Raw genomic sequence first — 13642 nt, 5'->3', positions numbered from 1 at the left:
AAGATTTTTTTACAGATTCCTTAATTTTGGGGGGTTTGGGCCCCCCTGGGGGCCCCCTGGGTGGGGCATAGTGCCCATTTTAACAAATTGAGTTCCTAACCCCCTAGGGATGCTACCTGCCAAGTTTGATGAAAATCGGTCTTGGGGTTTTCAAGAAGAAGATGAAAATGTAAAAAGTTTACGCACGATGGACGAAGGGCGATCGCAATAGCTCACTTGAGCCTTTGGCTCAGGTGAGCTAATAATACGAGTAAGATATTCATTGTGCTGTGTGTATTTTTATACAATAATTATGCATGGATATTCATCAACGCTGCAGTCTGCCACAGGGAAAGAGGGCTGGTGAGATACGCCTGATAATAATAATAATAATAATAATAATAATAATAATAATAATAATAATAATAATAATAATAATAATAATAATAATAATAATAATAATAATAATAATAATAATAATAATAATAATAATAATAATAATAGTAATAATAATAATGATAATAATAATAATAATGATGATAATAATAATAATAATAATAATAATAATAATGATAATGATAAAAAACAATAGTGTTAAATCAGAATAACAATACTCTTTTTCTACTCAGCATTTTTGTTTGTTGTAAATTCAGTTCTCTACAATGATATCTAGATTGTTTGAATTTTAATGTGGCTTAAATATCTCTTGCTGTGTGACTTGCAAATAAAACAGTAAACATGATTTGTTTTGAACATATATTCACGGACCTGCGGAAGAACAGTCTCCGGACTGAAGTATGTTGCCGTGCTTGAATAAATAAATGACCGAATGAAAAAAAAAAATATATATATATAGTATATATATAGAGAGAGAGACACACACATTTGCATCCATCTATTATGATGTCTCGCCTCTTTCTACACTATCCTTTTCGTCCACATACATGTATTATGCAAATAATGTAAATTAGTTTTATCAATTCCCTTAAGTGATCCTTTCACATGTAGTACTACTTATTACAGTACATGTAATATACCAATACAGTGTACATGGTTATTGAATAAGAATGAGTGATAATCAATATCTTTAATAACACCACAAAATGATAACAATAATCTGTCTTATTTACAGAGGGGTATTCAATACAGTATGAGCACTGTTTTCTGATATCTGCACAATATTGTTGTTACCCTCACATTGCCACATCCCATATTTAATATGCACTCCATACGGGAGGGACATATGTAGAGTAAAACATTTTTCAAATTCATGAAATTCTTCCGTCGAGATGTTTTCATTGCAACTGATTGACAGATTGCCCCACATCGACGTAAATAAGCACTGAATTGATCAGTGTTTAGTAGTAGCCATGATAAAAAATCATGGGCGTACATACTCGAGCAGGATTCGAACCTACGACCTCCTGATCACCGGACAGGCGTCATCTCCACTAGACCACCGAGCTTTCGCCCGACAGCAAGTGTTGGTTCTAATCCTTATAGCATGCAGCGGGTACTGCTTTGTTATTCAAATTCATGAAATTCTTCCGTCGAGATGTTTTCATTGCAACTGATCAATTCAGTGCTTATTTACGTCGATGTGGGGCAATCTGTCAATCAGTTGCAATAAAACATTTTTTTCCCCCAAAGATATACATGTGTTCTTGTACTTGTAGGGCAGAGTTTAAAATCAAGATCTCTTGTTTAGAGTTTAGAGCATAAAATCCAATATACCACTCTGCTATATATATACCGTACTGTATATATGTATATTATATATATATATATATATATATATATATATATATATATATATATATATGAATATATGATGATGATGATGAAACAGCATTAATATAGCGCCATTTATCTGTAGAAACATTCAAAGGCGCCCAGCTCCCACAAAGTGTCACACATCATTCACAAAGTTGCTGGAAAAGATAAGTCTTCAATGCAGACTTGAATGTATTGAGGCTGTAGCAATTCCGAAGCTGGACTGGTAGAGAGTTCCACAGACGTGGCGCAACAGAAGAGAAGGCTCTATCCCCATACATTTTTAGGTGGGTATTGGGAACATGGAGAGTCAGCTAGGCCAGTACAACATAGTCCTGGTCGTCGTACACTGATAAGTGCAGACACGTAGCCAGGAGACAAGTTATGGAGAGCCTTATAAGTAAGCAGTAAGATACATATATACATACATTTATATATATATATATATACATGTATACATGTGTATATATATATATATATATAATATATCATATGTGATATATTAAATATCATATATATTATATAAATATAAATATATATATATATATATATATATATATATATATATATATATATATATATATATATATACAGTGTACAGTGTATACACACAGTGGACTCCCGTTATATCGAAGTCCTCAGGACAGGCAGTTTTCTTTCATTATATCAAAATTTCGTTATAACCATGTTCGTTATAATGGGAGTGCACTGTATATATACACACATATACATATTCAGACTTTAGTTCTCTTTTTCTTTTCCATAAACTACCGTTTAGGATGTTAAGTCCTTATATGTCGGACATTTAAATTATTTGGAGAATATAATCATGTGTATTATGTTACACAGTATATATATTATATTTATCAGAAGTTAAAAGCCAAACAACAGATATCATGTCTTCAACAAATTAAACAACCACAAGAGCCATGATAACAAAAGAAATATGACAGCAAAGAAAATGTACAGAAACAACTGTAATTTATTGATTGTAAATAATCAATGTTCAAATATTCTACAAGATATTTAATCCATACTGTCATGATGTTAGCCAAAAAAAAAAAAAAAAGAACAATGCAATACAGGGCAGTTGCTGGAACATTGACAATATTTCACACAAATGCATTGAATTTTACAATTACTCATGATAATGGACTGACTGACTCAAAAGTGTAATGTTGAGGTTTACCAAACCAAGGACATAATACAGGTTCAAATCGTCTGGGTAATGTCTAGAAAATGAGGGATGTTAGCAAGATGAGAGTTGGCAAAGGCTAGTCCTGCATTCTCATAACAAATGAAAAATAAAGAAGTTGTAGGAGTGTAGGGACACTACAATCCATGCAAATTAGATTTCTTTTTGAACATTTGATAGAATTAATACAGGGGAGCCTTGCCGTAACTACACAGTTTTTAATTTACGCTTTTAACATGTTTAAATTTCTAAATACAGTGTAGATCACTCATCTGATGAAAATGTAAGTTCCAGAAAGGTATGTTCTTTGTGTCCATGTTTGTCTGCCACTTCTTAAGCTGCAAAGATTACCAAATGTACATATTGTATGTGAAAAGGTGACATGAAATATGCTTGTACCTAACTTGTATAAATAGCTAAACCTATGCCTGCATACCAATGTGCCCTACATAATCTTTGCGTTATATAAAATGCAGAATTATCAAAACACACTTGTACATATTTTGGTTTAAATAGCAGTGGACTAATAATGCCACAGAAAAAGAGACAAAATGAAAAAGAGAAATAAATCTTGTTGAAATATAATGTATGAATTTCTAAAATGCTTACACCCAGAGACAGTTTGCATATAAAATTGTTACCTAAAAAGTAAAAATCAGCTATCACTTCATCATTATTCTTTGTGACATCAAATCTCACAGAATGTGCTTTTGATCTGCAATACTATATGTGGGATATGAGAGCCAGTGTATACAGCTGTCATTAATTTGGAAGCACTACTAGATTATTATTTTTTCTTTTTTTTTAAGGAGAATTTGGAAAACTCCAGCTTCTGTAACAGTAGAAAGAAAATAAGACATTCCAACTTCAACAGATTCATATAAATAAAAAAATTGTAGCAACACAAAGCAGATGTAGAAGAAGAATATGCAGGATGAATGGTAGATAAAAATTATATTGTACACGTACAGAAGATAATAACCTGGAATGCAGTTTTCTCGGGGAGTCTTGCGTGAGACAGAACAGGGATCTGACTCCACAGCACAGGAAAAACAAGGCCCTTTGCATCAAGTCACAGAAAGTAGTGTTAGCTGCTGTCTACAAGATCAACCACCTTATTCTGTTACGACACCTGAATTGTATGTATGCGATGAACAATGTACCATGCTTGATATGCATTCATACATCATCGCTCAGTGATGTTGGACTGTTTTTGAATGAAAAACAAAATTAACAAGAAAGCACTTGTACGCTTCTCGGAGACTAGTCGCTACTCCAATGGATTCTTACATAAGTTCTTGTCACAGATACAGGAGTGACAACTCTGTGACCAACTATGTAAATAATCTTCATGATGTATGGCAAAAAAAAAAGAGAGAAAAAAAATAAGTTGATCAATCAAGAGGCAGAGCCACAGGCAAATGTAAATGCTCATTTGTAACCTTTCAGTTCACAGTGACCTTCCTCTAAAAATAAGATAACATGAAAGGACATCTTACAATGGCCTTTCTCTTGTTACACAAAGATGGACCATGACAAAATTACTGATGAACGCAAATGAAGCAGGACCTCTTGAACAAACATGCAGATGGAAACACAAATCATTCTTCTAAAAAAGAAAAGAAAAGATTTAAAAGCGTAGTCACTGTGTCGGCAGGTACAAACACTTTAACCTTTTATGTTCTCAGTACTGTGTACAAGCAGCCCTGTCTCACACTGACTAGTCCCACCTATAGCTTGATGATGCCTCAATTCTCTCACTCACTTGGGATTGAAATAGGACATAGGGCATGGTGCTGTTAGAATCCAGTTGGTGCAAAAAACGTCCACCTATATGCCCTCGTCCATCCAACAACAGTGGCGTATGGTGAACGAAGGGCTGATGTGTTTTCATTTTCCAAACTTGCAGAGAAATTCCTTTATACCAGTCATAAAGAGACTACCGTACCTTCCAGGATTGGTTGACAGAGAGAAATAGGATGAAAGGAATGAGTGAAGAACAGCACAACATGGCTTCCCTGGGCAAAGCTAGTTGTTGTAGACCATCTTGACAAATTCTGTATAGTGAAAATAAAGAGACAGTACAGAAAAGAATGACAATTCAAATTACCTTGCCACAAGAGCACAGTGAATCATTTGTTTAACGATAACCTCTTATGATTTTGGATTTTGGCATTATTTGAGTGATACAAAAAACAGCATTTTGTGGATTACATCAAGACCAAGATAACAGATGCTCACCATATCTATACGTTATTGTTGTTTTACAGGGGAAACTCGGTATAACGAACACTGCTATAACGAGATATCGGTTATTACGAGGAAATTTTCCCGGTCCCAAATTTGCTTCCACATAAGTCTATGTAACATGCTACTCTTATAGCGAGATCGGCTATAACGAAATAACTGCTATAACGAGATAAATTTTGTGATTTCCAAACAAAGAAAAACATAGCCAATCAAACCTGTTATAGCGAGGTAAAGCAAAATGTCTTCGGGTAGAGCTTTACTTCGCCTGTGCTATCACATGTTCCGAGATTGTAAAGCTCGATGCGCCAAAAACTGTCTTGTACACACATATTTTCTTCAGTTCACTCTACAGCTAGCACCGCATGTTGTACGTGTATACATGTGTGTGTGCGCACACTGATACATGCAGAAAATGTGGTGGGACAGCCGTATACATGACATCGTCATGACGTTTAGCAAGTGTGAGGCAATCTGATGCTGTGATTGGCTTTCTACGTAGGGAATTCCCCATCTTCACACACACGCAGTCATAATGTACATACAGAATGTGTAACACACAGCATTGTGCAGACCATTCCTCAATTCAAGCTTTCCACACACAACACACACCCATACCATAACCACATATCAATCCACAGACGATCTTCACACAATCGCAAGCTACATATAGATTTACGAATTCAAACATCTACAATTAATAAGAAAAACATTCTTGATGTCGGATTTCATAGGTGAAAAAACATCTTCTTACTCAGAAAGGTGAGTAATTACCTCACACACATTACCAAGTTATCAATATTGATTGAAAGATGATGGGTAGTCCCACATGTGCAAATTAATGTCTTTATGTTATGCTTTCTTTTATGCCTACTGATATAACGAGATATCGGCTATAACGAGGAAATCGACTCGGTCCCGACCATCTCGTTATATCGAGTTTCCACTGTACATGTTACGTTGTTGCACTTCTTTGCATAATTTCTTTCCTGGCATGAATGCAGTTATGTGATCAAGCAGCATCAATGCATCAAACACATGCATTATCTGCCTAAGTAATTGTCTCATAGTGGATATGATTTCTGTATCACTGAATGAATTTCATATAAAGAATAAGAGAAAACAAAACGCTGTGTGTGTGTGTGTGTGGGGGGGGGGGTACATCGTGAGTATGTTTGTGTGTGTCAGGTGTCTCACTAGGTGCAATATCTGAACATCTGGTCCTGCTCCCTATCTACATGTGAATCAATGCTGCTTTAACTGAGTAAACACAAATTCTTGAGCAAAGTTTATGCTGTGTATCTTCTCAAAGTGTGCTATTCTATTCTTGATAAGAATAACTTCATTTTGTAATATGATGTTATACAGGTATGTTGTATTCCCGTGCTTCTCAACCAATGGGCTGTGGCCCACTGGATTGCAAAGTTCTATCAGGTGGGCTGCGATGTGGGCCAAAAACAGAATAAAAAGATTAATATTCGAGCCTATGTCTCATATCTCCATATATTTTGCTCACAATTTTAAATCACTTGTTATAGGTAAAATATAAAATTCCTCTATTCTAGTCTCATGAAAACTTCATTCACATCAATATTTGGACCCCTCTGAAATATCTCTATTAAACCAACATTTCTAAATGGGATTTCCAACCAAGACAATAGTGTAAACCACCAAGTCCTGGGGAAATTTTGTGGAAGAAATTTTTGGCTTGTCATCACTAAATTGGTACCACTGAGTTTGACTATACTTAAATGTGACCGTGCATCACAAAACTATCAAAAAGCCGCATGCCCTGGTTTTACCCAAGAACTCAAAATAAGCATGTGACAAGCATCAACCTAGTCAATCTTCAGTTTTTACATTTTTTAAGAGAGCAATTCTCTTTCTATGTAATTCTTATGATTTGGGATCATAGAATGAATGGGAGAATGTGTTTTTGTAGTTTTTTCTAGAACATTTCTTTTTTTTTTCTTTGTTTAGAATAGTTTCGTAGGTATATCATAGAGGCCCCTTTTGTTTCTCTAAAACCCTTCACACTTCTCACTTTCAACTCTAATAACATTTAGAAAGGATGTTGCTGCTGCAATTGAAGTTGGTATCAGTCATGAATAGAATATGCCTAATAGGTGTGGAAGATGGCAGCTTTAATCTGATTTAATCCCTTCACTGTGGTTGGTACAGAGTTTTACATCCTGTTTTTGTCCCATTCAGCACAGAGCACAGCTCGGTGAGAAGAAGTACTTGAACAGACCCTGAACTTCAAAGCCTCTCTTCTCTGTAAACACATTTCCAAAATGTGTACTTTCTTTAAAGTGTGTAGATAGGTTAGGAAAGTCCACTTGTAATGCGTATACATAATTTCAAAGCTTTGAATCTGCTCTCTCAGAATCTGCCCTTATCTAAAAATTCATGTCTGGCAACTTTTGGGTGGTTTTGTGATGCAAGGTCACATATATATTGGACATAATTTGACAGAACTTAACCATTACCATAACTATATCTGCACAAAGTCATGATGAGAAATTTAATAAACATGGCCAAATTGAAAGGGATTTCAATCTGCTAAAACATGTTGCCATTTCAAAATTCATTTAGAAATTTTGCAAGGCTTTTCAAAAATTCTGCCACTGATACAAAGAGTAACACATGTGGCTACAATGCAAAATAATTTTTCACTTTACCTTAAGGGACAATGATGAGAAGAAGTAAAAGTCATAATAAATACAAAACAAACACAGCATCAAACCACAGAAATATGATTTCTGGGACTTGACAAGTTAATTCAAGAGCTTTCCATTGCAATTGTGATGCATGTTTGTATGCTAACTCTTATGCTTTGCATTGAAATAAATACTAAATAAGCTCAGCATGAAATTCCAAATAATTATGCAGCTGTCATTTGTATGACGCACCTCTTGACCCCCGGGATAGGTGCGTCAAAGTACCAATGTGCGTCATACCTTTTAAGTACCATGACGTACCCTCCGTCACAAAAAGTGACCCACCTCTATGAGACATTGACGCATTAACCAGTCAAAATGGTGACGCACCTCTTCGTGAAAATGACTGACCCTTGACGCACATGTTATTCGCAGTACGTGCCAGACTGGAATGCTGCAGAGCTCTGTGTGCGCTCACGCAATTCGCTGCCTGCGAACTGTGTACACCGAACGGAATAGTCCGGGAGCCAGCGGGGGTCAGCCTAGCTGAAAAGGTTACCAATTTTTATGTGTATAGCAATTTAGTACATATGCCACTGAGTATGGAAATGCACGTCTGGCTGGTCATCGGTGGTGGGTGTGGCCAGGAGGGCCACAAAAAGGACCCCCCAAAATTAGGCTAGCCTAGCTGGAAAAGTAACCCCATGAAAACCACTGCAACTTGTTCGTTACACTTACAGGATAAATGAATGACCATTGCCAGACGTTTTAAGTGGTGGTGGGTAGCCGCCAGACGCTCTTAAAGGCCCAACTCCAGCTAGGCTAGCCTATCACAATAGCTGAAAAAGTAACCTCATGAAAACCACTGGAACTTGTTCGTTACACTTACAGGATAAATGAATGACCATTGCCAGACGTTTTAAGTGGTGGGGGGTAGCCGCCAGACGCCCTTAAAGACCCAAATTTTTCCAGCTAGGCTAGCCTAGCTGAAAAAGTAACCTCATGAAACCCACTGGAACTTGTTCGTTACACTTACAGGATAAATGAATGACCAGTGCCAGACGTTTTAAGTGGTGGGGGGTAGCCGCCAGACGCCCTTAAAGACCCAAATTTTTCCAGCTAGGCTAGCCTAGCTGAAAAAGTAACCTAATGTAACCCACTGGAACTTATTTGTTACACTTCCAGGATAAATGAATGACCATTGCCAGACGTTTTAAGTGGTGGGGGTAGCCGCCAGACGCCCTTAAGACCAAACTTTTTCCTGCTAGGCTTGCCTTGCTGAACAAGTAACCTTGTGAAACCCACTGGAACTTGTTCTTTATACTTACAGGATATGCATGACCGTTGCCAGACGTTGTAAATGGTGGTTGTGGGGGGGGGGGGGGGGGGGAGCCGCCAGAGCCCTTAAAGACCCAATTTTACCAGCTAGACTAGCCTATATATAGCTGAAAAATAACCTCCTGAAACCCACTGGAACTTGTTCTTGTGATACACTCAAAGGATAATTGAATGATCGTTGCCAGACAATAGCCGCCAGAGCCCCAAAGACCAAACTCTTACTAGCTAGGCTAGCCTAGCTGAAAATTAGGAAAGTAACCCCATGAAACCCACTGGAACTTGTTCTTACACTTACAGAATAAATGCATGACCGTTGCCAGACGCTTTAAGTGGTGGGGCGTAGCCCCCAGACGCTCTCAAAGACACAATTTTACCAGCTATAAGGTTCACATATTTCAGAAATGATAGCAGTGTAATTCCATAACAATACCGCTAGCTTGCGAGTTCACCTGTCTATAATCTATGCATGCCTTATTCTTTTGTTCTGCTTCCTTGAGCCCAACTCGTGCATTCTTATGGTGATTCTCCCATGTCATCATCCTTGTTCATTGCAATTTGCTCTATTTTTTGAAAATATTCTTATTCCTCATCCCAATTATCACAAATTCTGAAACTCTGTCCTCAGTATAACTAATTCATAGTTGTACAAATGTAAACATCTGAGAATCACCCGGAGGTCTCCTTTAATGGGGGAGTTTCTTGAGCGCACATGGAAACATGCTTTGAAATATTAATAGGGCAAGTGTTGAGACAAAATACTGTAGAAATATGTGAATATACAGTGTTGTGGTTTTGGTAGAAGAAATAGGGTATCTGTATTTGTCCTCAGTGCGATAACCAAAGAACTTATTTGGAAAGAATAATAGACATCAAAAAAGAATTGCCCAATCAAACATGTCGGGATTTTTCTCAAACATCAGTGTTCTCATTTTCTTTGCAGTGTAAAAAAAAAAAAAAAAAAAAAAAAAAAAAACAGGACCGGGTACAGTATCCGGATGGAAATTGGTGGGATGGGCGTAAACCCGCGGGTATTATAACATACTGACGTGAAAAAAAAAAAAAAAAAAACAAGACCAAAAACTACTTTCTTTCTGTGCCCTGGGGAGAAATATTCATCAATTGCATTTTGGAAATGTTGAAAATCACAACTTTTGATGAAATTGTGTCCTTCAGTATCTCTTCTTATATGAAGGCTTTTTTATAATTCAGTTTCTTTCCACTATGACCATGATAAAACAGACCCCTGATGATTAAAACAAAAGACAATTAAAACTTGGCAAATGAACTCTTTGGACATTAGCAAAAGGGAATACATTAACAGTTTTTGCAAACACTTTATACAATTGTCTAATACTTCATCAAGCTCATAAAAAATACAATTCTACTGCAACAAGAAATCCATTCAGTAAGACTCGTCCTCGGTGTACATAGCTTAAAATGCCAACTTTAAAAAAAATAATGCCCCAGCTCTTAAATTTACTTTAAAAAGGGGAAGTAAAGCTCAACACCTTTGGCCTATGACTTTTTAGGTACCATAATTATCACCTTGCGGTTGAGGAGATGGGTAAAGAAAAATTATTAACGAAATAAAACATATAGGAACATGCTTCACATTACCTCACCGTTTTCTTCTCTTAAGAAAGAAACGAAATCTGATAATTGTTCAAGAGCGTTTTTGAACATAGTACACTGCAAAAGCAGAAAAAATCAGTGTTTTTAAGAAACATAACTAACAACAACAAGGAATTCCTGTCGTGTCTAGTATTGCACGTTTTTGGTTTGGAGGGTTTTGGATGCTAATATTTCAAGACAAGTTTATGCTCCGGCACTTCAATGAGCTTAAAGGTCCAGTTTACCTTTGGGAGCAGTGATTTCAAAAATGTTCTAGATATCACATTTGATGCATATGTGTAGGTCTGTTGTATCATAAAGCATCCTATATACCATATGAAATATTTGCAATAAAACCTAAAATATACAAGGAGATATCAGTGTTTTTCTCAATAAACCGTAACTGTACACGGTTTAGTCTGGAAACATTTTATTATAACCATTGTTCACATTTTGTGTATTTAACAACACTTAACATCGATTATACGGATTCAAATTTCGACAGTGGCTGTTTCTATCCCTAACTCACATTTTAGAACTATTTTAAAGCACTAATGCTTTCATCTGCAAATGGTAAATTATGCCTTTAAATGTAAAGTAATGATCAACCTCTCTTGCCAATAAACTCAACATTTGCTGTTCTTCAGTAAAGCATATGACAGAAACATATGAGAAACATGTCTAAAATTCATATGAATAAGCTCAGTCACAGCAACAACAAAAATATTATGTTTTCTATAAACTAATACTGCATGTACTTAGTTTCGAGGGATTAAGATGCAAAATGTTATGACAAAAGCCCCTACGTGGCTACCAGCAATTAAACATCCTTCAACTTCTTTAGCAAATGAGCTCATGTGTATCATCTTCTTGTTGAGAAGACGAAGATGAGTAATGATAAAATAACCAAACTATCAACTTTCCTTAACATATTTTACATGAAATCATTATTGCCTTCTCGTAACGAAATTGAAAAAAAAACTGAACATCTGAAATTGCTCAAAATCGCTCCTTGATAACGATGAAAGCAAAGGAAACTTAGTGTTTGTAACCACTATGACACGTGCCTACAGATCTGTCATGCTCATAAGAAACGTAACTCACAGAAATATAATTTTATACAGTAAGTACTTGGTTTGGAGGACATTTAGATGCCAACTTTTCAAGAACAATACACCAGCACTGACATTAACTGATGAAAAAAAAAAGGAATGCTCAGCTTCTTTATCCAATTAGCTCATAGGTAATTCCTTGTAGTTGAAAAAAAAAACCGAGTAGACATAAAAATATAGACTTCCCGTAACATGTATCACAGGTCATGATCTCCACATTTGCTCCTCTTAACTTAACAGAAATAGATATATATTTAAATTTGTTTTAAATGACCTTCAAAGAATATGAAGAAAAAATTATGTGTCTGCAAAGGCTTGACACGTGTCTAACTGGGTCACGCTCATATTAAACGTAGCTCACAGGAACAAGGAATTCACGTGTGTATAAAATAATACTGCAGAGAGGGTGCAATGTTGAACCCTTTATTGAGGGTGCGAAAATGTTCCCTTGGGTACATCTTTCCACCCACACTAAGTGGTGCTAGATTGCACCTCTTCGTGAGGGTGCATCTTTCCACCCACATTAAGTGGTGCTAAGTTGCACCTTTCTTGAGGGTGCTATCTTGCACCCTTTACCTTTCGGCGCACCTTTGCACCCCGTGTAGCCTTTACATCTTGGTGCAACTTTACATCCTTTCGTGAGGGTGCAAAGAAACACCCAAAGTTCCAAGATTGTGCCTTGTTTTGAGGGTGCAATCTTGGAACTTTGGATGCTACTTTGTACCCGCAAGAAAGGGTGAAAGTTACACCCTCGGGAGCAACTTTGCCCCCTTGAAAAAGGCGCAATCTCGTACCTTTAGGTGCAACTTTATGCCCGAAGGATGCAAGAATGTACCCTCTCTTGAGGGTGCATGATACCTTGTGCCTTATGATGTTGCACCTATGTGGTGCTTATTTGCTCCATGACTGCTGCAAAATTGCTCCTTCAAAGGAGCAAGTCAGTGTCACTGCCTGCTCCTTTACAGGGGCAATATTGCCCATCATCTCAAGGTGCAACTTAGCATCACAAAATCGGGTACGATTTAGTTCCTTAACTACTCTAACCCTTGAATAGTGCGAACTGATGTAAGCCTATTTGCTCAGCATATAACTTATGTTGTTGTTGCACTCTGCAAAGTAAATAGGATTAGTGTAACTTGGATCTTGTGAATCATGAAATGTGTGTGCGTGCAGAATTTGTGAGTTGTGAAAATGTTAATGTAAAAGTTAACTTAGTTGTGTTTGAATAATATACTGAAACCAAAAATTTACCCAATTACCTTTTCAATAAGGTGAGCACTATATCTATCAAACAGTTAACCTTCTCGGCAAGAGTATACATCTGCATGTTTAAGGAAGAGGTGAAAATATGATATGCAGTTGTCTGGATACGTTTTATTCAAAACGTTCTTGAATGCGTACTTATTCACATAATCTATAAGAATAACATATGCTTCTTACCAGTACTCAAAGCCTCTAAAACAAGAGCATGCTTCCTACACTTCTAAAGTATACACAATATCTTAAAAACAAAATGTAAGAGGATTTAAGAAGCTGTTTGTATGCATTCAAACGAATCCATATTTCTATCTAAAATCTAAAACGTGTCTTGTAAAAGGGGAATTCGTTTTATAATGACGATGCCAATTGTCTTAAAGTCCTTATCACGACAAGTCTTGGAGTTCACGCTTATTGAAAACATGAGATTCTTGGCACGTAGATTACAACTATGGTTTAAAGAGTTAACT

The 13642-nt window shown here is 36.5% G+C and overlaps 1 protein-coding gene across 1 annotated transcript in view; it reads right to left on the bottom strand.

Moving 5' to 3' along the window:
• Nucleotides 1–2716: 2716 nt before the first annotated feature.
• LOC140237458 (myosin-2 essential light chain-like) overlaps nucleotides 2717–13642 on the bottom strand; it is a 34420-nt gene continuing 23494 nt past the window's right edge. Inside the window, exon 6 of the mRNA XM_072317383.1 lies at nucleotides 2717–5004. Coding sequence (XP_072173484.1) covers nucleotides 4976–5004 — 29 coding nt within the window. The 3' untranslated portion in view covers nucleotides 2717–4975. The remainder of the gene's footprint in view (nucleotides 5005–13642) is intronic.

The sequence above is a fragment of the Diadema setosum genome, chromosome 14 (assembly GCF_964275005.1).
Source record: "Diadema setosum chromosome 14, eeDiaSeto1, whole genome shotgun sequence".
In the NCBI taxonomy this organism is placed as follows: domain Eukaryota; kingdom Metazoa; phylum Echinodermata; class Echinoidea; order Diadematoida; family Diadematidae; genus Diadema; species Diadema setosum.
This window is presented reverse-complemented; position numbering and strand designations above follow the sequence as displayed.